General features: G+C 40.3%; 1 protein-coding gene across 13 annotated transcripts in view; it reads left to right on the top strand.

The window, feature by feature from the left end:
* SCHIP1 (schwannomin interacting protein 1) overlaps positions 1–24,698 on the top strand; it is a 613,549-nt gene extending 588,851 nt beyond the window's left edge. For 11 of the 13 annotated variants that reach the window (XM_063620352.1, XM_063620354.1, XM_063620353.1 and 8 more), the window contains 5 exons: positions 13,445–13,562; positions 14,982–15,179; positions 16,094–16,217; positions 19,422–19,515; positions 24,062–24,698. In XM_063620352.1, the coding sequence (XP_063476422.1) occupies positions 13,445–13,562; positions 14,982–15,179; positions 16,094–16,217; positions 19,422–19,515; positions 24,062–24,113 (586 nt within the window). In that variant the 3' untranslated portion in view covers positions 24,114–24,698. The remainder of the gene's footprint in view (positions 1–13,444; positions 13,563–14,981; positions 15,180–16,093; positions 16,218–19,421; positions 19,516–24,061) is intronic. The other 2 variants (XM_063620364.1, XM_063620363.1) reach the window with 1 other exon arrangement.
* The last annotated feature ends 1,312 nt before the right edge of the window (positions 24,699–26,010 follow it).

A 26,010-nucleotide genomic window follows, 5' to 3' on the forward strand; every position in this document is an offset into this window, starting at 1 on the left:
ATAAGGAAGATTATTTATATCCTGTTCTTTCTGATACTTTCATCCCCACATTCTGGGATGAGATCATCCTCTGAGAACATGATGACTGTTTCGGATCTCTCTCAGAATGATGGTTAATAATGAGACTAAATATTTCTAAGAAATATCACTTTTTCCCTGTAAATTTAAAGTTTGCAAAGACTGACTGTCATCCTCCTCATCAGTAATAATGTCGGAGAAAGGCCTTTAGAATGTTCAGTTTCAATTGTGTAACCCATACTCCCTATCCCTGTTAGAATTTGTTTCTACTGCATCACTATCCCTGAAATTCTTCATTGAACTGGAAATACCTTAGCTCTTACTTACAGAAGTACTTGAGGGATGTCAGAACATTGAGTTCACCAGTATGGTACTCCAAAATGTACCAGAGCACATAATAGTATTTGAAAAACCATTAGGTAACTTACAGAAAACCTATCATTTTTTTATGCCCTCCTCCAAGGATTACCTCTAGTATTCTAAAGTATTACACAATTTCAACAGTGAAATAAGATTTTAAGTGGATCTTTTGAGGAGTAATAAGATTAAAACCAGGTAAACCTGATATGAATTTACTCCTCTGAAGAGCTCAATGCCCAATTTTAAATGAGGCTAGAGATTTAAAATTAATTGACCAAGCAGTGGATTCCTAAATGGTAAGCTTACTTTTTAAGGCAGGGCCTACTGAGGTGAGTGTGATCTTTGGCAAACTAATGGAGTTCTGTTTATGTTTCTTTAAAGGCTGTATATTTGCCTGTAAAAACTAACTCCATGCACAGTGTGTGAGAAATTATCAAGTAACATGAGTGTCTGGGCAGACTGGAGTTTCAACTGTTCCTGTGAGTGTGAGTTCCTCTCAGTTGTCTGTTGGGTTTTAGCCCCACTGAATTTTTCTACATGTTGCTATCTCCTAAAGCACTTCTTAAGGGTGACAAGCTGTTAAATGAAAGCTAGGCTTACAATAATCCCATAAAGACATTTCATGCCTAATAGTGCAGCAAAATAATATTTGATGTTGCTTCATAACTCAACTAATTAAATTTGACTTATACTGAAATGTGGCAAGTAGAGAGAGTGTCATTTTTTCTCCAAAATTTGCTAATCCACACATTATCAGCCCTTTACAAACTGAAACTGTATAACCTTTGTCATTTTTTCTATCTAAGTGTTTCTGTAAAAAGTTTTTTAAAGCTTAAAATGAAATGAGAAAAATGAATTATCTATTTTTGAAATAAGGTTTCTAAGAAATATTAGGGTTAATCATATTCTTGAAGAAACATTTTTTCTATTATTACTAGTATAATACTTTCCTATAAAATATGTTTTCATTGGCCAAACTAATTATCAGTTAGCATTATGTTTCAGATGATGAGCTTATATAGCTTAGTGTAATTAAAGGAATAGAAACAGGCTTAGCTGCTGTGGGAACACAAGATAGAGTAGTCTTTATTAATAGATATCTGGGAAATCTTTTATTTTTTAAACATTACAACCTGACCTAACATTGTGAAGGAAGTTTTCTCTGCCTTCTCCTTTTACCTTTTCTCAGAGTAACCACAAAATAAATTTGATTCTTACCTCTCTTCTTACCTTACCCCAAGAGAGATCTTATTTACATACATATAAATATAAATACAGTCTTTTTCATAAAGTGTGCAATGGGATGATGTGACCTAAAATAGGCTATACCATTTTCTCCAAAGGCTGAATATTATGAAAAACAGAAATTCCCCAGAGAACTTTTGAGCGGCTGCTTTGAATAATGATTTCTGTTTACTTAACTCAACCATTCCAATATCACCCAGTCAAAACTCAGTTCTTTCTTGGCCTTATAGGTTTATTGGTAAGTGGCTGAGACAAGGCCAATAATGGACACCTGCCATCTCGTTTTGTGTTTGGGCTGGAGGGCAAGGAGTGGGAGGCACCCTAACTGGGAGCTGTTATCAACTGGACCAATAACAGTGAATCCAGAGAGGCTTCAAAGAAATAGGATTCACAGGGACTTTAAAAGTGAGGAACTGAGAATCTGTACATACAATGTGCCACAGAATCACAGGTCGAACCAGCATCATTTTGCCAAGAAAGTCAATCATCCTTTTATCTCTAACAGTAATAATTTTTGTATGATTTTCTGGAAGAAGTAAGCAGAATGGTTATATCTGCCCAGCGTTAGTGAGGAAAGAGGTTGTCTAGTTCCAACTCAGTGAAATTGCCTGTCTGTGGCATCTTTCTTGAAATAATAGATGCATGCTGTAGCAACCTATTTATAACATGCAACATATCTTTAACATTTCATATTAGTCTCATACATATATACTAAAGATTTGCTTTAAAAACCCTTCATATAAGTATTTCCAAGGTGTGTGTCATTGCAAATGGTAGCTAATGATGACTTCTTTTTTTTACACTATTTGAGAGGCCACTGGGTAATCTTAAAAAAAAAAAAAGAATAAAGAAAGAAAAACTATCATTTTTTATGCCCTCCTCCAAGGATTACTTCCAGTATTCAAACATATTACACAATTTCAAAAGTGAAGCAAGATTTGAAGTGGATCTTTTGAGGAGTAACAAGATTAAAATAGCAAAACAAATTTAATTATGTAAGCAATTCTTCTCCTTCACAAACTTGAAAGAAAAGCAAATTGGTATTTGTGAAATTTTCTTTGTCTAATAAATAGCCTCACTTTACAATAACGCCAATGACCCTGGTTTAATTAGGTGCAATTAATTTTGTGCAAGCTGAATTTGACATCTTGCTAGAGGCATAACCAGCTGTACCCTGTCTTATGAATTTTTTTTTATCACCAATGAGAATTCAGTTGCCTGAGCTATTGCAAAAGAAGGGGAGGCAGGAAGAAAAAGACCACAGGGCTGCATTTTATATTTAAAAATGGCTCTAGTGGACAGCTGAATGTTTAATTAAAAGAGTTTCTAGGAATCATTTTTCATTGGTGCATCATCTTTGACAAGCTCTGATGACTTTATTACTGTAGTTTGCATTCTCTTTGGACAGTGGTCCCATACATGTGTCTAGACACACTCAGCTCACGTGTCAGGGCTCCATTGAGAGTGCACAAAAGTATTCACTGCTGCTAGAAAACATTCTCACTTACTGCAGGTGAGCCATGTTATCTAAGGTTTAACACCATCCTTTTACTCAATCCTGTTGTAAAATTTTCTGTTCTGCTTGGATTGTTCTCATTCAGATTATTGCATGCATTAAAAACCCATGGAAGGCCAGGCACAGTGTAGCTGTAGTCACAGCTACTCAGGAGGCTGAGATGGGAGGATCCCTTGAGCCCAGGAGCTTGAGGATAGCTTAGGCAACACAGCGAGAACCTGTCTCTAAAACAAAACAAAACAAACCATGAAAGAGGTTTCTGATGAGAACAGAAACCATTAGTGCAATCAACAGATTACAAAGAGGAAAACAAGATCTAATGGCTATAATTTGTGAAGTGTTTTCTAAGTAGACAGAATATTTATGTATGGCATTAGAAAATCAGTGTCATTGAAAACACTATAAAAAGCTCAGATCCTGCCATATTTGTCCCGCATTCTTCCAGTCTCCCTGTTTCTCTCACCAGAGACAGTCACTGTTCCAGGATTTGTATTTGTCTTTCCACCATCGATCATGAGGTGGTGTATCCACATGCTCTGTTAATCACCATGCTTTTTCACTCATCATGTTTCGGGTCTGTTCACTAGGGAGGCAGTGTAGTGTGGTGGGTAGGAGCGGGGTATTGGGAACCAGAGGATCTGGCTTGGAATCTTGACTCTGCCACTTACTAGCACTTACTAATGACTTCACTTGTGGCTCAGTTTCCTCATCTGTAAAATGGGGTAATAATTGTGCCTACTTCATGGGGTTACTGTGAGGAAGACCAGCAAAGCACTCAGAAGAGTGCCTGGACGAGAATCAGTGCTGCATTAGTAGGTGCTGCTACAGTATTTCGTTATCGTTTTTATTTACTCTTAGACACCATTGATTGTAAGACAAATAGTTATTTTATGTACCACTAAAAAAGAAAAACCACTGCCATTTAAACGGTGACACATGCCTTCTTAACACTTAGAGTTTTTATTTTAGTTATTAAAAGAGTCATTTTAGACTTGTTTGGACATACACTTTTATCATATGTTTCTTGTGCACAAAAAGAGGAAGAAAAGGTGAAACACGTTGGCAAATGTAGTCCTAAAACTTTTTCACATTTACAGTCCAACTCTCCACTTAACCACTTTACCTGAGAGCTGTCATGTCTCAGTTTTTGGGCCATCGGGAGATGGAGTGCGTTACCTTCCAAGCCATCGTCCCCCCATCTGCAAGATTTGATGCTGGAGCTTTGTTGTTCTTGTCAGAAGGCATGGGTGGACAACCAGTGCCCACCTCTTCCTTGGGGATTATTACCTGGTTTGTGGGCTGATAGGGTTAAGTACCGCAATCATGCCACCACCTACCTGAGGTACAGCAGCTGAGATACATCCCTATTTTAGGCCGGGAGCGGTGGCTCACGCCGGTAATCCCAGCACTTTAGGAGGCCGAGGCAGGTGGACCACCTGAGGTCAGGAGTTCAAGATCAGCACAGCCAACATGATGAAACCCCCATCTCTACTAAAAAGACAAAAATTAGCCAGGAGTGGTGGCGGGCGCCTATAATCCCAGCTACTCAGGAGGCTGAGGCAGGAGAGGCGCTTGAACCCTGGAGGCAGAGGTTGCAGTGAGCCGAGACCATGCCATTGCACTCCAGCCTGGGTGACAAGAGCAAAACTCAGTTTCAAAAAATAAAAAATAAAGACTGCAAAATGTAAATAACCACGCTTCATAGAATCAATGCAATCTTATCGATCCACTGCATTCTTTTTCATGACTGCTTAGAATTCAAACAGTCACAAACTAAATCATGAAAGCCAATGTTTTTGAGATGAAACTTACCATGGAACCAAGCCTAAATGGTGGCCCCAAAATGTTTCTAAACATGAACATAAAAAGTGGTAAAGCAGTGCTTTAGTGGTCAAAAGAATAAAATAATTTGCAATTAAGATTTTCGCCTACTTCAGGAATATGCCTCAGAAACACACACAGGCACTGACTCTCCGCTGTCATGTTTTTACCCAGTCCGCATGAACATTTTCAAAGGTCTGGAAGGGGAGAAGTATTTCTTCTCTGACCTTCATTGCCTCAACAGCCGAAACTCATCAGCAGGTGGGGTAGATAGATGTTTAAACTCTGTCTGGGCTGAGCAGAATAAATAGGCAGCATGGCTTTAAAAATACAAACAGTTAGCCGGGCGAGGTGGCAGGCGCCTGTAGTCCCAGCTACAAGGGAGGCTGAGGCAGGAGAATGGCGTGAACCCCGGGGGGCGGAGCCTGCAGTGAGCCGAGATCGCGCCACTGCACTCCAGCCTGGGTGAAAGAGCGAGACTCCGTCTCAAAAAAAAAAAAAAAATACAAACAGTTAAATTTATATCAATTACGTTAGAGTCTATAATTTACTGCAGACCCAAGGAGGAGAATGAAATCAAGACTGGATTGAGGAGGGATGTCAACAGTTGAATCAGAGTCCATCCACAGAAATGTTCTCTTATAAGAAAATATGTTTCTTGCTGCCCACGGATCTCCCACTACCCCCAGCACCCTGCCAAAAACAAAATCCCAGCCTGACTCATCAGTCCCTGCATAGACATGGCTGAGTCAGACACATAGCCATCTTCTTCCAGCTATCAAACACTGATCTACTCACCTTTTCTCCAACACACAAATGCTAATCATCAACTTGGTCATGTTCTTTCCTTTTCTTTTTTAAATTCCTGCCAAGGCCGTGCGCAGTGGCTCATGCTTGTAATCCCAGCACTTTGGAAGGCCAAGACAGGTGGATCACGTGAGGTCAGTAGTTCGGGACCAGCCTGGCCAACATGGTGAAATCCTGTCTCTACTAAAAATACAAAAGATAGCCGGGTGTGGTGGCGGGCGCCTGTAGTCCAAGCTACTCAGGAGGCTTGGACAGGAGTATTGCTTGAACCCAGGAGGTGGAGGTTGCAGTGAGCCAAGATATCACCCCTGCACTCCAGCCTGGGCAACAGAGTGAGACTCTGTCTCAAAAAAATAAAAATAAAAATAAATAAATTCCTGCCAAGTGCCCATATGTAGCACCTCAGAGGTGCTCAAAAGAGGAAAATCAAAAGCCAACTGAATCTCTTCCACCAAAAAAAAAAGGTGTATGTCCTCACTTTTTGTCTATGCATAAATCTCCATATTTTTGTTTATAAAATTGGAATTATAGCATAGGTACTGTTTTTAGCCTACTTTCTTTTACTTAACAGTCGGAAACTTTCATCTAATCTAATAATATTGGACTAACTTTATTCATAAGATTCATCTAATGTAATAATATTGGACTAATCTTATTCATAAGATTAGTATTTCTACTAGCTGCAGAATAGCCCATCATATATTTCACCATAATATACTGTATCAATCTTTTATTGTTAGGCATTTAAGTTGTTGCCAGCTTTTTGTTTTGGTTTTGGTTTTGTTTTGCTTTCTTTCTTTTTTTTTTAATCTTTCTTCTCTTCTTTTCTACCATTAATGAATTTGTTTCATCCTTTTTAAAGTGCCCTGACATCTCAAGATGGACTTTCCTAAAGTATCAGTGTTGTGATATTGTGTCATTTAACCTCTCTGAGCCATTGTTTTCTCATATGTGAGACAGGGTTCACAGTGCCTGCTTCATGTGTATCTGAGGGTTAGACGTAAAATAGTAAAATGCCTGGCACATAGTAGATGCTCAAAAACAGTAACTTTTAATTTCAGAATACAGATTACTTGGAAATTACTTGGCCTTATTTAAGAGGGAAGTAGATAACATTTGGTGCCTATGAGAGATGGCTGTTTTATTCCTAGTATCAGAAGAGGCCTCGTTCTGGTCTTTCATTCATGCTAGAGAACATTTCAGTTGAAAATGCATTTTCCCAACATTAAGATCCTATAATTTCAAATTTAATTACATGAAAGTGGTCATTAGTGAAGGAAATGGACACCGATGTAGAATTGGAACCAACAGCCGTCTGAGGAATGCAAGTATTTATAGCTCTCTGGAGATTTGGGTTAGGATACAGGGGCGATGTTTCTCCAAAGAAAAGCTGGTGAGTGGTAGTTTCCCTTTTCTATTAGTTGCTTAAGTCAGTGAGGAGATTCTGTGGCTATGTGGTGCCACAGAATGGCTGGTGTGCTTACCAGCCATCAGGTGAACATGTACAGATGGAAGGGTCCAGAACTAGTCTTAGAAGAGCAAGCAGAAAAAGAGTATGCATAAGATTAGGAGGAGAAAACCCAGAGAGGGCCATTCACACTCCAGCTACCTTTGGAGCTGCCTTCATCAGCTTCTGCTGAGGAAGCCAAACACCTGAGTCCTGTAAGGTGGGGATCAGGACAGAATATAAAGAGACATAATGTCCTCCCCAATCTTCTGTTTGGCATATAGTTAGAAACTACCCATAACTTCTCTGGGCACATAACTACTGGAGGGTCAGCTTTTCTATCTGTCTCCTGTATTTATTCCTCCCAACCTCAGTTCACCAAGACCTCCTTCCTTCTGCAGTTCTCTGCTCTTTCACTCTTCTGATTAACACCTTATTAATGTCCAGGTAGCAAAAGTATTTTCCCACATGTAAGACAGGGAGATTCTACTAAGTGTTTCTTGAGGTCCCTTCCAATGCTCTGTGTATTCCAGATTTCTATTTATACATTGTAACTTAATGATCCAAGCACTTGGTATCTGCTAGAAGACCTAGTTTTTATTTGCATCACTTAATATAGGGGCTGTGAACCATAAAATGCCCTCAGGAGCCAAAAAGAAACATAAGTGAGTGAAGTAGCGCAGATAAAAAGCAATAGAGAATACTGGGGACTGCAGCAAACTAGAAAGTGTGTGCCCTGGCTGACAGGGACAGCAGCTACTCAGCACCAGCTTGTTGGTGCCATGAAATTTACAGAACTATTATTGCCTGATCATCAAATGAATGAATGAATGCATGAATGCATGGATGAACATGTAACTCTTTGTTCTCTACCTTATATAGTTATAAAAATCATTTATAGTCGTTGTGTGTGTATGATGATTTGTGTTGGACCAGCATTATTTGCTAAAATATAGCATTGTATTTTCATAACAAATGTTGTGAGACAGAAACTTTGCCTTTTGTTTCTTTTTTTGTGTTTTTAAGTAGCAATAGGCATGTCTGTAACTCAAGGTAAATATCAACCTGGAACAGTCAGTAGGGAAAAGAAGGGAAAGGGGCAGAGTTTGCAGGATGGGAAAACTATTTTACAATTTACAAGGAGTAGCAGTACTTCATTTTAACCTAACTGAACACATTTTATAGAGACACCATCACACGTGCAGTACATCTAAAGCTTACCCAAACCTCAATTGTTCTCACATTCTTTCTTCATGACAGATTCTCGGAAAAATGAAATGTGTTTATAGCTACTTGAGTAGTTACAATCCATATTTTATGTTTCATCACTTTTGAAATTCTCATGAAACAGAACAAGATATAGTATAAAAATATAGGCAATTATTCGTTATATATAAAATCTTTGAATCATGCATCAAAGATCCTTTAAAATAAATGGAAATAATATATTTTAATGACCCAGCCACAAACTTGTTGGGGATATTGAGTAATGAATGGCATAGCAGGACCAATGGCTCTCGAGCCGCACTGGTTGTAGGCAGATAATGAGCAATGCATGTTTGAAGTCCCTGGCATATGGGACGTTCCCTTTTATTCTTTTTCCTAAGGAAAGCCATACAATTGCCTTAAAATTATAAACAAGTATAGGAGGCATATTTCCTTTAAAATTATATTGCCAGATACAGAAAGGATCTAATAAATTCAAACCTGAGGTTAAGTGTAGTGTAAGGGAAAGGCCGCTGGATTCTAAAATCAGAAGTCCAGCCTGTAGCCTCTTGCTTTGTGACCCTGTACCAGTTACCTATTGCCACAATGATGATGCATAATTTTTTTAAAAAGCCACCCATGTCAGTAGCATACAATGATCAAGCTTTACTTCACCTTAGGATCCTATAGGTCAGCTGGGTGGTTCTGATCTGAGCTCGGCTTGGACAGGCTTACTCAGTCATCTCCCGTCAGCGAGGTGGCTGGGCTCTCACACGTGTCTAGGGCTTCAGTTGAGACAACTGCCGGTTGAGCTCTGTGCTACGAAGTTACACCGCCAGCAGGCTAGCCTGGACCTGTTCTGAGGGTGGTGGCAGGGCTCCCTGAGGGGGAAACTGGAATACCATCACTTCCTCTGCATTCTACTGGCAAAGACAAGTTCCAAGGCCAGCCCAGGGCTAGGGAAATAGACTCCACTTCTTAATGGGAGAAGCTGCAGGGTCACATTACAGAGGAGATGGGTATAAGGAGAGGAAGAATTGAGATCATTTTTATAAAGAGGTTGTCGCAGGTCTGGGGCAAGTCATCTGACTTCTCTGAGTTACTATATCTTGCCTGTAATCCACAGATGATTATACAGCCCCAGGAGAGAATGTAAATGAACATACTTTAAAATTCAATGCAACAGTTCAAGTAAAGTGAACCAAGGTGCTGTGGACAGGGGGATAAAAACCTTACCAATGAATCTTGAACATTTATACGTAGATACTAGTGGTCTAAGCAGGTGCTAGGAGATTCCCATTCCTAAAATCAGAAAAAAGCAAGTAGTTCCAGGCTTCAGAACTGGCCTCAGACCAGCCCAATCCCGGTCACTGCAACCCAAAGCCAAGAACAAAGACCTGATTCACAGTGACCACTGCTCTTCTAGAAGTCACCAGCAGACTTTAGGGCCGTGGCATTGTTTCTCTCAGGGAATAAACTGCTCTTGTCCCTGTATTTTGAAAGAAATGTTACCTTTATACAAAATCATATTACCACTTGGCTGAGTTTTTGAGATACTCTCTTCGCAGTTAAAAACTTTTCATCTCTGCCATCATCTCAACTCCTGTGCATATTTTAATAGTATCCCTGGTAACAGTAGTTGGAAGTCAGCACCAGTGTTTTCTAAATAACAGCCTTCCTCACTGTAAATGCCAAGCAGACGTGGTTGCTGTGCAGCCTCCCGACCAAGTGCCCTCCTGCTCCTGGCCAGTAGGCACTGTCACACAGAGGCCACTCCTTCTCACACTGAGATGTCCAGAAGACATACTTAGTCTTTATCTCTTCATGTTTCTGGGCATTCTCCATCAAGGACACTCTCTTTCCAGACTCCTGGTGCTCCCTGCCAGTAGTTCGGGCAGCAGCATTGTTTTTAATTGCCTTGTGGTGTGTAAGGGAGAAGAGCTTTCTGGGATAACCAGGACAGACCTTTCAGAAATGAAATCGACAGGCAAGGCTGACTTCCAGCAGCCTTTGCACAGTGCTCTGCTAAGTGCCACTTGAAACATCAAGTAACCTTGAATTGGATACCTTGAAATTATATCTCTAATTAACAAGATGAGGATCGTGTTTTGTTTTCACCTCAGACTGTGCTTGAGAGATCTAGGTAAATTAGGCACCCTGCAGCCTGAATTTTGCAAGACTGATTATGAGGGCAGCCAGATGCACTGCAGTGTGAGGGACAGAGGCCCAGGGAACTTCGGTTTTCACATGTGAGCCTCAAGAACAGCCATGTCTCCCAGGGTGGGCGGGGTCCTGGAACACGGGTTATCTGTTCTTCCACCCTGGGCACAGAGGCCTTCAGCAGCACCAGGTGGCCCCACTCATCCATTCAGGCTGCCTGGGAGCTGTGGTTGAGTTTCACCAAGAGCTGACTTCATCTTAAAACCCGCTTAAAGGCTAAAAGCAAACAAATCCTTCTTGAAACCTGAGCTTGTTTTAAGATGTCTTTACTAAAATCCCCTCTGAACCATTAGCTGTTATGTCATATAATTTCCTCTTCCTGAGAGTAACATTCTTGGTGATTACCACTATAAGGAATTATGTCTCACCCTATAAGAAGCTCTCTTCAGTTTCCCATGGGGATAATGAGGTACTAAGGCGATTTTCTGAATTTCTACCTGCGGCGTTTTTTGATATTGCGCAGACTACTAAATCTCCCCCAACTTTTTTTTTTTTCTTTCCTTTCCTGAGTTAGACTATATGGGATGTTTAAGTCTGGATTAATCCTTCAAAAAGAAGTCAGCGTGGCAGCAGAACAACAGACTTTATGATCAGACTTTCTTCTGAGTGAAAATATATATCTCTGGACATTGTAAACTTTATTTTGCTTTGTATTTTGTATTGTGGGTTATTTTATATTTTTATAATCTCTGTATCCAGTAGCCAGACCCTTCTTCTCAAGACTTTATTCAATAAATAGAAAATGCTACATAATCCTAGATTCAAATTAGGGTTTGTCTTTAAAATGTGTCTGTTTTTAATCGGCTAACAGCTTTTTTTCCACCATCTTCCAATCCATAGATCTTGAGTATTATTATTAAAAGGGGGTTGATTTTATTTTTTTAGACTGACAGACATTAAAATTTCTAAACCTGCATGGAATCAAAGGGTAACCTGAACATACTATATTTCTTCAGGAAAAAAAAATATATGTGTGTGTGTGTGTGTGTGTGTGTGTGTTTATGTATGTATGTATATCTAATGGATAAAAGTAAAAAGGCGGCAAATCCCAGCTCAATAGAAGAACGAACTGCCTAATAGACAATGTGTTGTCTCAGTTGATTCTACATCAGGGATTATTGTGCCAGGACAAGTGGTATTAGAGTAAGTGACTTTAGAGAGTCACTTCACCTCTAAAATTCTGTTTCTTTTGTTTAGACTTTATTAGTAGAGAATGGAGAGCAACTCACATGTACAGGTCACTTGCCCTGCACTAAGCTCTGAATGAACTATTTTAATCCTTCCTGCATAACACTGGATTTGCTACTATTCAACCCATTTTACAGATGAGGAAAACTGAGGGTCATAGAGCTTTCGTAAAGTGCCTGGAGAAAGAAGTAAGGATTCAGAACCTAAGTTTAGCTCACTACAAGCACCTTCAGATGATCAGAGTGGGGTGTGTTGCTTTCTAACCCCTAGCTCTGGACCTGGCTCCCCCTTGCCTGTGCCGTGAGGGTAGGGAGCAAATACAGCTGGGCAGACTGAGGGAATGGCTGCATTTTCTTACAGGGGTTGTAAGCTGGGATTTTCAGTAATTATATAATTTAACAATAGGTGGCAGTGCATACCCATAACAATTATGGTTCCCGTGTTAAATCAGATTTTCTTTTTCTGGGTTCTGTGTTGTTTTCAATAAAAGAAGCACTTTAAATGAGTGATCTGAGCAATTTCTACAAAGCATTCCTACCATTGGAATTGAAAAGTCAAATCTCAGGTAAGTTGTTCTTAGCATCTCTTCCTATGGCAGTAATAATGCCAGAGAAATTCAGCATCCTCTGCCCTAAACCTGGCTTAGCTCAGCTTCCTTGGGCTCTCTTCTTTAGGAACTTCCTTTTGCCTTTTCTTTCCCTAAGCTTACACAGAGACTGGGGCTACTAGAGATGCTAGGAAAACTACTTCTTTAAAAACACTTTATCACCAAACAGTATTGAAATGTGTTCAACTTCAAAAGAAGGTTAGGACAAAAAGTTGGCTGTGCAGTCTGGCCTGCGAGTGGCAGCTACATGGCCAGGTTACCCTTTGTGACTGTGCTTCCAACATCAGCAGCCCTGGAGCTTCAGGATTCACCACACATATAATGGCTTCCCAAAGGTCTCTGTCCCTGAGGTTCTGTGTGCAGGAGGCGGTCTGCAGAACCTTGCTGTGTTCTAAGGCTGCACCTTCCTACCTGGGTTTGGGGCTTCCTTGCATTTTTTTAAGTGTGAACCTGTGGTGTTTTTCTTTCTCAGTGATATAAATGAGCTCCCTCGGTTGGCTTCTGGCAACTGCCTTAAAGATTTCCTTCAGATGACCCTATTCTGTCTATTTGGGAGAAAAGGAGTCTTTCTTCAGAGAGCTGTGGCCTTGGGATGCTGGCTCCAGTGAGAGAGTCTTTGATTGTCCCCCTGGGCGGGTTCTCTAGATGACACCACGCAGCCTTATTTGCCCGAGGACCCCATTCATCTTGATTGACAGGACTGTAAACTCAAAGACTCAACACATTTTTTTGTGCACCAACTATCTGTTTGGCATTGTGCTGGGTGCTCTAACATGTGGCCTTAAATTATTTTCCACTTACCATGAAACAGGCAAGGAAAAAACTCACAGAACATTGGAAAATCCTCTACTAAGAGTTACTTATATGTGGAGAGTAATATTGGTTGCTCACTTCTCCATGTGAAGAACACGTAAGACTACTTTCTGTTAGCAAAATCAGACAGTTCTATTGGCTGAAGCCAAATAACAAACAGCTAAGTAGAACTAGTGTCCTGTTTGTTTCTGCCCAGACTGCAGAGTGGGATGAACTTGCAGATATGCTTTGTCAACGACAGTGGCAGTGATAAGGACAGTGATGCTGATGACAGTAAGACTGAAACCAGCTTGGACACCCCCTTGTCTCCCATGGTGAGTCCAAACAGCACCAGCTGAAGCTCGGTGTTGTGATTCCCGGGCCATTTAGCTTCTTTTCTGTTGTGAATCAGGAACAAACATTTCAGAGATTAAAAAAGAAAAGTTTCTTGGAATTGGATGCTCCTAAAATTTGACAATGATTAAAAAGTCAAAGTTGTAATAACATAGAGATACATAAGCCTTCTTAAAAAGTCAAAGTTGTAATAAAATAGAGATAGATAAGCTTTCTTAAAGTTAATAACTATTTTCATATTAAACCATTAGAGAAATCACCAGCGTGGGCACCATGGCAAAACCCTGTCTCTATAAAAAATACAAACATTAGCTGGGCATGGTGCCTATAGTCCCAGCTACTCAGGAGGCTGAGGCAGGAGGATCACCAGAGCCCAGGAGTTCAAGGCTGCAGTGAGCTATGATAACACCACTGCACTCCAGCCTGGGCAACATAATGAGACCCTGTCTCTAACAAGAGAGAGTGTATTAGTTCATTTTCATGTTACTAATAAAGACATATCCGAGACTGGGCAATTTACAAAAGAAAGAGATTTAATGGACTTACAGTTCCACATGGCTAATAAGGCCTTGCAATCATGGCGGAAGGCAAGGAGGAGCAAGTCACATCTTACCTTTTTAAAACCATTGGATCTGGTGAGACTCATTCACTATCACGAGAACAGTGCAGGAAAAACCCACCCCCATAATTCAATTACCTCCCACTGGGTTCCTATCATGACACATGGGAATTGTGGGAGTTACAATTCAGGATGAGATTTGGGTGGGTACACAGCCAAACCATATCAGAGAGAGAGAGAAATTAGATATGCTCTAAAAATTATAAAGAGAAAATGAGCTAAATCCAGTTCTTCCCTATTGGGCTTAGAAATATGAGCTCATGTCTTTCCTTCCCATTACAGAAGTTGGCTGAATAATCATGGGTGCCTCTTGCTGGAATTCTTTCCTCTCTGTGAGGTCTGTCTATAGCCTTTTTTACCAAAGACCAACAAAGAGGAAACTGTTGTCACTGAGTGCAGTGCAACATCAGAACATCATTGGATACCCGAGATCCTGTCCACGCAAAGAACCTACATAGGGCCTTGGCTCTGAGTCAATATTTTGTTATGTCTGGTCACTTCAGGAAAGGTTTGAGACCAAGAATCAAAGACATATTTCAAGATTGTTGTAAATATATTTCTCATTATTAACTATACTGCTCTCTCTGTTTATGCTAAAATCTATTTTAAACTAGACCCTTTTTGTATTACTTGAGATTTATCAACTCAAGCAGCAAGTCACATTAATGGAGGGAACTCTGAGCTGCTCTGAGAGAAGGCTCAGAGGATGTTGTAGCCCATCTCTAAGTGGATGCTAGTTGGCATGCATGGAAGGCTCAGGCTGCTCTTTTTCCCTTTGCAGAGCAAACAGAGTTCTTCCTATTCTGATAGAGACACTACTGAAGAGGAGTCTGAATCCTTGGATGACATGGACTTCCTTACAAGGCAAAAGAAATTACAAGCTGAAGCCAAAATGGCCCTTGCCATGGCCAAACCAATGGCCAAAATGCAAGTAGAAGTGGAGAAACAGAACAGGAAAAAGTCTCCCGTCGCTGATCTTGTAAGCAGCAAAGGCTGAAATGCAAGCAAGTGTTTGGGGGCCGGAAATGGTTGACACTGTCCCAGTCCTTTCCCAGAATTATGCAAACTTGGGTTTCTCTAAGGTAGTTTGTAAAAAGTCCTGTCACTGTGAAATGATTAAGTTTGTTTCTTTTTCCTTCCTACTGTAGCACTGAAAAATACATAAGCAATAGATTTCACAAAAGTAAAGTTTGCTCTTGATTGATATCTACTGTTTCTTAGCAACAATATTAGCTGCCACGGGAATATATAAATTCCTTTAAAGCGATCTCAGTCTAAGAACCTATTGGTCTTGGAAAACTTACTATTGCTATAATTCTCATTCTCGTGTTTCAATAAAGACAATATAGCATAGCGAATAGGAGTCCTGGACTTTGGAGTTTAAGTCTAGCTCTGCCATTGACCTGCTATGAAGTTCTAAGCAAGTTACTTAAGTCTCAGTTTTCTCATCTATAAAATGAGGATGATTAATGCCTGTGTCAGAGTATGATTGTGAGGATTCAGTGAGATAAAGTATTCAAAGCACATAGCACAGTGCTTGTAGCATGGTATAAATTATTAAATAGTAGCTGATACTAATTTTTTCCATGTCATTGATATTATTGATGTTCCTTGGTAATTCATTTGTGGCTATAACATTGACTCACAATCCATATTAAAGACCAGTCAAAAAGCTTTTGATGCTGGTAGTGTCGTGTTTTGACGCCAATTGCATATTAGGTAATGTAGTGTGGATGTAGGGCCCCACATTGGGAAAGACACAGACTGGGAAAGCTTTTAATCACTGAATTGCAGTGGGTGGATGAGTGGGTCTTTTAAGAGAAAACTGGGTCTTACGTTCAGTGTGTTTGTGGCTCTATTCACTCCTCCGTTTCTTCTCCTTTGTATCTTCAGCTGCCACACATGCCTCATATAAGTGAATGCTTGATGAAAAGAAGTTTAAAACCCACCGACCTGAGAGACATGACTATTGGGCAGCTACAAGTGATAGTCAATGATCTCCATTCCCAGATAGAAAGTAAGTGTAAGATATGCTTGAAAATAGGATATTCAATGTAAAACATCATGGGATAGTGCTACTTCCTTGGTCCAGTTTTTTCATACAACATTTCATTGGGTTCCTGTGTGATTGCAACGAAAATAAGAGAATCACAAGGCTCTTTTTTGTTGCCGTTGTTTGTTTTAGCTGTAAAATGTTCAGAAGCTTTAAGAATTTTTCAAGATTCACAATAGTTACAGGTCCCTTTTATTTATTTTAAATCCCCAGCTCCTAGCACAGTGCATGTACCTGACTTACAATACCTGTTTCTTGAACACAATTCAGTAGTTACAAGTCATTTGCTATACAAATATACTTTCTACTTTAGTTGTATACACATTCATCGTAGGTATCATCATCATCAATAAAATCAAATTAGACACATTTCCTGGGACTCCAGGTAGTGGAAGTATGTGGAACCAATATGTGAAAATTACAGGGTGACAAAATACGGACCTTTCTCCCCAGAATAAAGAAAGACCTCTAACAGAAGTGGCCACAGGGAGTGGTAAGTGGTGGTCACTCAAGATGATTGATCATGCACAGAATAAGCAGTTGCTTGGCCTGATGAAAGAGAGAACATTCTCACTTAGGCAGTGTGGTTAAGCCAACAAATTCACAATCCCTTCAGCCCCTGGGAGGAATGAGTCTGTATAATTATACGGTATTACAGATTAAAAGTAATTCAAGAGATATGCCAACCAAATGCATTCAAACAAACCAACTATAAAAAGAAAAGAGCATTTATGAGCCAAACAGGGAAATTTGAATACTAACTGAATGTTTTAGTAAAGATTGATTTATTTTAGATGTGATAAAGGTGTTACAGTTATGTGAATTTAAAAAAGAAAAGCTGGCCAGGCGCAGTGGCTCACGCCTGTGATCCCAGCACTTTGGTAGGCCGAGGCAGGTGGATCACGAGGTCAGGAGATCGAGACCATCCTGGCTAACACAGTGAAACCCCATCTCTATTAAAAATACAAAAAATTAGCTGGGCGTGGTGGCGGGCACCTGTAGTCCAGCTACTCGGGAGGCTGAGGCAGGAGAATGGCGTGAACCCGGGAGGCAGAGCTTGCAGTGAGCCGAGATCTCACCACTGCACTCCAGCCTGGGCGACAGAGCGAGACACCATCTCAAAAAAGAAGAAAAGAAAAGCCCCTGTCTTTTAGAGATACCTACTAAAGCATTTACAGATAAAACAATGTGATAGCTGGAATTTGCTTTAAAATAATCCAGTAGAAGTCAGAGAGAGAAATGATTCAAGCTTGGCCATGAGTTGATAATTGTTGAAGCTAGTTGGATACATGGAAATTCATTAAACTGTTTTCTCTGCTTTTGTAGCAGTTTGAAAATTTTCCATAATAAAAAGCTTAAAACTTCATATTAGAAAAACAGTTATATGCATTAAGGGTTCAGATATGTAAACACTCTACTAAGTGACAGTATAAAAGACTACCTAAGTGCACACTGGAAAAAATGAAATTTTTCCACAAGATCCAAATAAAAAATTGGATATATTCAGTGCCAAGTTAACACATTGAATATTGTTTTAAAATTAAGAGAAAGGGTCAAACATTTTGATTAAGAAACCATAGATTCACAGGATTTTTTAAAAAATTCTACAACTGCATTTTAATTTTAGTTGAAAATTAATTACTAGAGTTGTTATTCTTTCAAGGACTAAAAACGCTTTCTGATATTTTACCACTAAAACATCTTCCTTAGACTTTTCAACACTAAAATTGCCATCTAGTCTTTTTCAGGAATAGATGAAATTTTAGACCTCTTTGTGTGATTTTTTTTTTTTTTTAGCTCTCTTTTTAAAAATGGAAACTAGTTTGACCTAAAGGCAGATAAATGCATCATTTGAAGTCAGGATATCTAAAAGTATTTCCAAGGGGGACCTGTCTGATCACCCCCATTCTATCTTTTGTTTCCCTGCCCAGAGCTCTTGCTAGATGGGCACTCTCTTCCATGTGGCTGGGCCTAGCAGCTGTAATGCTTAGCTTCTCCGAGGGAAAAAGCAAGAGAGAGCCTTTGCTTGTTCATGTTCTTCAGTGGCAGGAGCCCAATTAACCCAGTGCACTGATTTCAGGAAGATTAGAAATATTTTGGGCCCGGGTGCAGTGGCTCACACCTGTAATCCCAGCACTTGGGGAGGCCAAGGCGGGCAGATCATGAGGTCAGGAGATCAAGACCATCCTGGCTAACAAGGCAAAACCCCGTCTCTACTAAAAATACAAAAAATTAGCCAGGCTTGGTGGCACATGCCCGTAGTTCCAGCTGCTCAGAAGTCTGAGGCAGTAGAATCACTCGAACCCAGGAGGTGGAGGTTGCAATGAGCCGAGATCGCGCCTCTGCACTCCAGCCTGGGTGGCAGAGTGAGACTCCGTTTCAAAAAAAGAAAGAAAGAGAGAGAGAGAGAGAAAGGGATGGATGGGAGAGGAGGGGAGGGGAGGGGAGGAGAAAGGGGAGGGGAGGGGAGGGGGGGAGGAGAGGAGAGGAGAGGAGAGGAGAGGAGAGGAAAGATTTCCATCTCTATAGATTTCATTCCTGGTATAAGTCTTAAGTAATATTTTCCTTGGCACCCTGTTGTTTAGAAATTTCAGGGGTTATTTCTTCAGGTCTTGCACATCTAACTATATCACAAATCTGACTTTCCAATATCTTCAGATAATACTTTCTCCTAAAACAACCTGCACATAGGGCTTCTCCTTTCCTAGGGCCATGTGAAGGCTTTGAGCATCCCTGACATACCTTCCTTTTCAGCTGGGCATCTGATGCAGTGGTCAGGCCCCGAGGGGCCCCTCTTGACTGTCAGCATGGCAGGAGCATCCTGAAGCTGAAGGGTGGAAAACTTAATGTGCTCCAGGCTTTGTTGTTCACATTTCTTCAAAACAAAACCTGCTTTTTCTAACAAGCTATTCTCCTAACAGCTAACCATTTCTTTTCCCACCTTAATATGAAGGTAATTGGAAATAGTTCCTACTTTACTCCTTTTCTTCCCACACCTCTATAATTATGAAAACTAGACATGTTTCTGCAACATAAGATGTCTAACCTTTTACAAAAATATCTTTCCTATTATGTGTAGCTGTTTGTGTGTATACTGGTTGGTAAATAGTTTACATTCTGACTTGGAGGCAGTTTTATGTGTTTTTAAATGCTCTTTATTTGCCACAGGCTTGAATGAAGAGTTGGTCCAGCTGCTTCTCATCCGAGATGAGCTGCACACAGAGCAGGATGCCATGCTGGTGGACATCGAAGACTTGACCAGGTCAGTGTGGCTTCACTCTTGCCAAAGAAGAAAAGAAGCCCAGGGTGGTCTGAAATCTAAGAATTAGGCAAAAACTAGCTTGAGAGAACTTCTTCCTCTACTTCTATGAGTAACCCACCTAGCCTTTTCTGGTGCCAGCTGTTCAGATGGAGGGGAAGCAGAATTCCATTGTCTCTACCAAATGCATGCTTTTTAGCAGCCGTCCCCCACTTGTGATGAATTGTCAGTACATTACTTCTCACATCTCCACCTAAATCAGGTCAGTAGTTCTGGTCTTGGAGGACTTTACCTTGAAGGACTCTCCCCTGGGAAGCTGGGCATAAGCCATGTCATGCTGACATGTTTCCAGCACAAGCAGCCATGTGATGAGTTCTCCAAAGCACACGCTCTTGTATGATCCAGTTCTTGATCGCCTCTGCCATGCCCAGAAGGCAGGGACGCTGGCATCTCTCTGCAGCCACAGTGCCACCAGATTGTTCTCACCATGGGGAAACTCCAGGACTTGAATATTTAGCTGGGCTTTGCTCCAACTGCCTCTTTGTAAAGAGGTAAAAAGAATGCTTCCCTCCCTAGGGGACAAGGAAACTGGGCTAATGCTGGTCAAAATTTTGCATTTCTTTGTAGATTTCCTTGCAGGAAAGCATGTCACTGTAAGTATATAAAGTACATGGAATACTGTAAACATTCCTATGAGCACATATTTACTATGGCATCTTTTCTGAGACAGTCCATATGGAATCTTTAAACCAAAAGACAGTAATTGCTGTTAATCCCAGAAATGGTATTTAGAGAGTAGAAGGCTCTCCAGAGAAGGAACACCTCTTGGCACAATGATGTAAGGAGTTAACCACATGATCTACAACAATCCCAGAGAAGCTTGAAAACATATGTAGTGATAATATTGCTCCCAGCACCTACCATAGGACCTCATCTGAATGTGTAATGCTGGGTAAAATAATTGTCTAATGATGCAATGATCTAAAAAATAGTTTTGGTAGCAAAATAATTGCTGGAAAAATATGTTTAAGCTTTTTAAGACTTACGGGCAGCACTGTTTTGTATGTTTTACATATTATATTGTCTTATCCCTAGCCAAAAACAAAACAAAACAGTAAGCCTTCTCATACTCTTTGAACATATTTGCCTGCATCTGCAATATCACAATAACACTCAAATAATATTATTGCCATCTAAAGATGTATTCAGGCACTACACCACCAGCAATTATAAAACATCCCCTTTTTGTTAGTTTAAGAAGTTTGCATGCAGGTGTTAAGATTATGGGAAATCAATGGTGAAATATACAATCAGCACCTACATTTTTTTTGAAAAATATATAAACTCTTGTAAACTATGATTTACCTGTGACAGCAGAGATCTTTTCTCCGTCTCTCAGAATAGTATTGGCATTTCTTTTTGGCAAGGAGGATGGTGAGAGGCCCCTCCTCTTCTCTCTAAGTGTTAGGCTAATACTTAGGTTTGCAGTGTATGTTTTTATAACCTTCAGATGGTGTGACCATCGGAAACAGGGCAGGCAAAACCATAGAGTTAAAAGGAGAGGAGTCACTAATTCAAAGGTGTTGGAGGCATTCTTTGAATTGGAGCAGTCCTACCATGGGCACCAGGGGCATGATGTCCTTGCCTAGCCTGCCTCTTGGTGGTAAGAAGCTTCTACATCTGCTCCTGGCTGCAGAAAAGTAACTTTCCTCATTGGAGGGACCTGAGGATACTTAAACATCCCTAAAGGCAGCAGCCCCAGAGTCCTGCAGCCAGATCTCAGAAGGCGGAGGGGGTGGCTGTGGGGACTGCTGGGACATGTGGTCCACCTCTTCCCTTTACCTGTAGAACTCTTACTATTCCAGATGTCCATTCAAATCAGTAGTTCTCAATTTGGGTTGCACAACAGAACCATGTGGGGAGGCTTATAAAATAGTGATGCCTGGATCCTACCCCAGATACTCTTATTTAATTATTCTTGTGGGCTAGCCTGGGCATGAGAATTTTTTTAAAGCTCCGAGATAATTCTCATGCACAGCCAAATTTGAGAACCACAGGTTTGGATGATGCTTCTTTGGAGAAGCCCTCCCTGACCTCCAAACACTTGGCTCTTTAGCATTCATTCTCCCCTTGTATGGATTGTCAGTGCATTAAACTTATTACACCTCCACGTAAATCAGGACTGTTCCCAGGGGAGTTGACCCCGGCGTGTCAGGGTCATTCCATGCTGGCATGTTTCCAGAACATGAACAGCCATGTGGTGGGTCTACAAAACAGCACCAGCAATTATGTGACCTGCTTTCGATCATAAGACTGTGTTAAGACCTTCTCCTCAGTGTTCCTAACAACGTCTCATCTCTGTCATGTGGAGCCTAGTGGCACTGTGTTTCATTTGTCTGCTGTCTCTCCCAACCTGACTATGAATTCCCTGAAAACAAAGGTGATGTCATTTTCATTCATTACTGTGTCCCCAGAGGCTAGCACAGGGCCTGCCAGGCACATAGTAAGCCCTCAATAGCAATTGTTGATTTAAAAAAAAAAAAGAGTTCTGATGGGGCTTCAGTGAAACAAATCCTAATAGGGACTCTTATATACTTGCTGATAAGAACCTTTTAGTTTTATGGACTGAAACCCTTTCCCTCCTTTGTTTAAAATTTTAATGAAATTCACTATTTTATTTATGTCTCAAAAAATTACCCAACTTTCAATATTTTCTGGAGTTGTGTGCCATCTGCTCTTCTTTCCTTCTCAGAAAACCTTTTGATGTATGTGTGTGCATGTGCATAGGAGTATGTGTGTGCACATACATGTACATAGTAGTATATTTAAAAAATTGCTGTGAGAACTGTAATTAGCTACAGTGGAATCAAGTTCACTGGGCATCAAAATATCTTGATCTGGATTTGCTTAAGTGAGTCATATAAGTTAGTTATGAAAATGTTTGATTCTTGTTATACATCAACAGGGCCATGAGATGGTCTGCTAAAGGGGACAGATTTTTTAAGGAATGGAGAGCTATTAATAAGGTACTTTTTCCTGAGTACCTTTATTGTTAGTTGAATAGTGCCATTTATTTATGGGCTGCTGAGTGTGGCAAGGACACTGTTGTCACTTCCCTGTTTCTGAAAGGACTTGTAGTTTGTCTTCCCTGATATGACACATTCTGCATAAAACCAGTGAGTTCAACTTGACATCACTGACTACCCAAGTCCAGGCAGCACACACAAACTATTCCTAAACCTTTGATTATAGCTGGAAACCACAGCCCTAGATGTTTTTCTCTTGCCAAATTTATCATTTCCTAAAATCGTCCTCTAAAACCATTGTCTTTTGCAGCCTTCAAACCCCATCATTCTCTGAGAAGTGACCATTCAAGTGATGTAAACAGCTTGGCCACACTCCTCCCCCTCTGCCCCACTGTCTACCTCTGCCCCACTGTCTAGCTGCTTCACTGGCCTATTTTTGGGTTCACAGGTCATCATAGAGCTTGTTTTTGGTTTTGTTTGTTTGTTTGTTTTTTGAGACGGAGTTTCACTCTTGTTGCCCAGGCTGCAGTGCAATGGCATGATCACTGGAACCTCCACCTCCCGGGTTCAAGCAATTTTCCTGCCTCAGCCTCCTGAATAGCTGGGATTACAGGCGCACACCACCATGCCCAGCTAATTTTTGTATTTTTAGTAAAGGCAGGGTTTTGCCATGTTGGCCAGGCTGGTCTCAAACTCCTGACCTCAGGTGATCCACCAGCCTCAGCCTCCCAGAGTGCTGGAATTACAGGCGTGAGCCACCGGACCTGGCCCATAATAGAGCTTTATAAATAAGAAGACTCACCCTATCCTCACTGCCAAGACCGTGCCCTTAGGATTAATTGGGGGGAAAAACATGCAAACATGGAATATCTTTACATCCACAAAGACCTGCCATTTGTTAGACATTGGCTTTTGCAGGAGTGAATTAGATTTTTGGCTCCAGGTTTCTGTCAGGAGTCTTAGTTAATATCTAGGTCTGTGTCTGCATGTGTCCTTAGATAAAGTAGTCACTCAGTTACTCTTACCATAATACCTTGTTTCGACTTTTGGCTTCATGCTTATTTCCATCTGTTATTTCCTTGTTTGCTATTTATTCCTTTCTTGTCTCTCTCCATTGGAACATTTTCCCCATGAGAACAAAGACCTCATTGTCTTGCTCACCATCAAATCCCCAGTACCAGGACCCATGGAAGACACGTATTTAATATTTGTTGATAAAAGTATCCCAGATGTTTATTTATTTTCATTTTCAAACAGAACTTTTCTTCTTAAAAGTAGTAATGTCTAAAAGTCTCAGGTTCATCCAGTGGCTTACTAAATAAAAGGAATCATACACAATATGTAAAAATTAAAGAGTTCAAATCAGAGTTCAAAGAGTTTGAATAAGGTACTTTTTCTTGATTCTCATCTATTTCACTGTCAGTAACTCTGAACTTCAGTTTGCAGGATACTGTAGCTATTGATTGAAAAGCAGTTTGGATCTCTCTACATAATGCTAAATAATTGTATTAATTATTTTACAGACATGCTGAAAGTCAGCAGAAGCACATGGCAGAGAAAATGCCTGCAAAGTGAAAAGAAGCCATTCAACCAGAGAACAAGCTAGAATTTATTTTGCTTCTGTGGTTGTAAAAATGCTGTTGCTAAAGGTGGCGCAGAAACAAATATCAGTGTTAGTCATTGATAATGTCTGAAGCTTAATGTCCAGTGATTGGCCTTTGCTTCTTAATTTATTTTAATTTTTTACTTGTGCCACTTAATATCAGGCATTTTAATAAAATATTGTTACAAAAAATGTACAGTACTGACACCACCACAAATCATGGTTAATGAAAGAGAGTAGTTTTAACTTTATTTTTATTTGTTTAGAGATTTTAAGTTGGAACAGTATTTTCCCATTGACTACTTTTCATTCTTCACTGTAGTTTTAAAGAAGAACTGTAAATGACGGTGCTATACAAGTCAAAAAATACATGCCTGCCTCGTGGTGAAGTTGTAGCTCTCCGTAATATGTATATTTTACTCAGTTTTCAACATTTTGTGAATGTTGACTACCTGAAGTTCCTTTTTAGATGTGCTATTAACATTCTGTTGGATTCAGAGGGTTCCTTGAAAGTTTTATGTATAAATATGTAAAATAAAAATTAAAACTTTGTTTCATATGATACGTCTTTTTGCTCACTAGGAAGCCTTGTACTGGCTTAACCCCTCTGCAACTAAATTCCCCACCAGGAAACTTTTATCAGTGAAAAAACAAATTGCTCCAGAGGACACGCAAGGTGGCAAATTGCCCAGAAAATTATGAGTGTGAATGCGTGTCTGTGAGTATGTGTGTGTGAGAGAGTGATCCGAAGAACACCAAAGGTCAGTAGCATCGGAGCCTACACTTCTATTATTGCTTAAAGAGATCCATCTGGAATTTTAGCACTTTAGTATTTAATAGCTACTGTTAGGGCACTATGATTGTATCAAACTCCATTTACTAAATTCACCACGTGAACAAATGATGCTTGCACTTACTCTTTCTCCAAGGCCAATTGTTGCTATTTTCAAATTTTTAGCCATTCTGTTGGTCTCATGAAAGAAGATTCCAAGTCTAAAGCAGATTACAGACTGTTTCTTAATCTCCACTTATTACCGGAGAGTTTCAGAAAATAGATTTAATTAGCTAATGTTCATATAGTGATTAGGGAACCATAAACTAAAGCAGAGATGAACAATTCAGCATTCCAGAGCCACCCACAGACCACCTGGTTTCACTCCAAGGTCCGTGATGTAATCTGAAGATAGAACTTTAGACAACTGTCTCCATTTTCCTTTCTCAAAAATACTCAGATAAGTATTCTAAGGAATTAAAAAGATTTGTTAGTGTTCCTAGACAGCCTTCTGTTTAGCAAAATAGGTAATCTTAAATTGTAACACTAGTTATTTTTTATGGGCCTCAAACTAGTTATTTCCATTCAGAATAGAAAAAGAACACAGCTCGTAAATATATTTTGCTTTTTGTGAGTTGGCTGTTGAGGAGGACAGGTTGCTGCTCACTACTGAGCTAAAGAGTGGGGCCCTAAATCCTCTCTGCCCAAAGGTCTCTAACTGAGCCCTGAATTCCCACACCAGCTATCAGGGATCTCCTGGGGTGATCCCAGCCCTGTGAATCCAAGCACAGCTGCTAGACCGTCGTCACTGCTTCTACTGGGTGAGAATGTTGGTCAGTGAGCCAGTGGCTCTTGTCTCTAGCTGCACAGTGGAACCATCTGGAGAGCTTCAGAAACCACTGGTGCCTGGGTCCCACCCCCATGGATTGACTTAAATGGTCTGGGGTGTAGCCTGGGCATTGAGACATTTAAAGGTCTCCAGGAGATTCCAATGTCGAGAACCATTGCCTTCCACTTTCTTCTTTTCTTTAGCTTTATTGAACCATGTTTCTAAGTATCTAGTTTTTTTCTAATTAAAAAATATTATATTCCTATTA

This window comes from Symphalangus syndactylus, chromosome 17, assembly GCF_028878055.3.
Source record: "Symphalangus syndactylus isolate Jambi chromosome 17, NHGRI_mSymSyn1-v2.1_pri, whole genome shotgun sequence".
Taxonomy (NCBI): Eukaryota; Metazoa; Chordata; class Mammalia; order Primates; family Hylobatidae; genus Symphalangus; species Symphalangus syndactylus.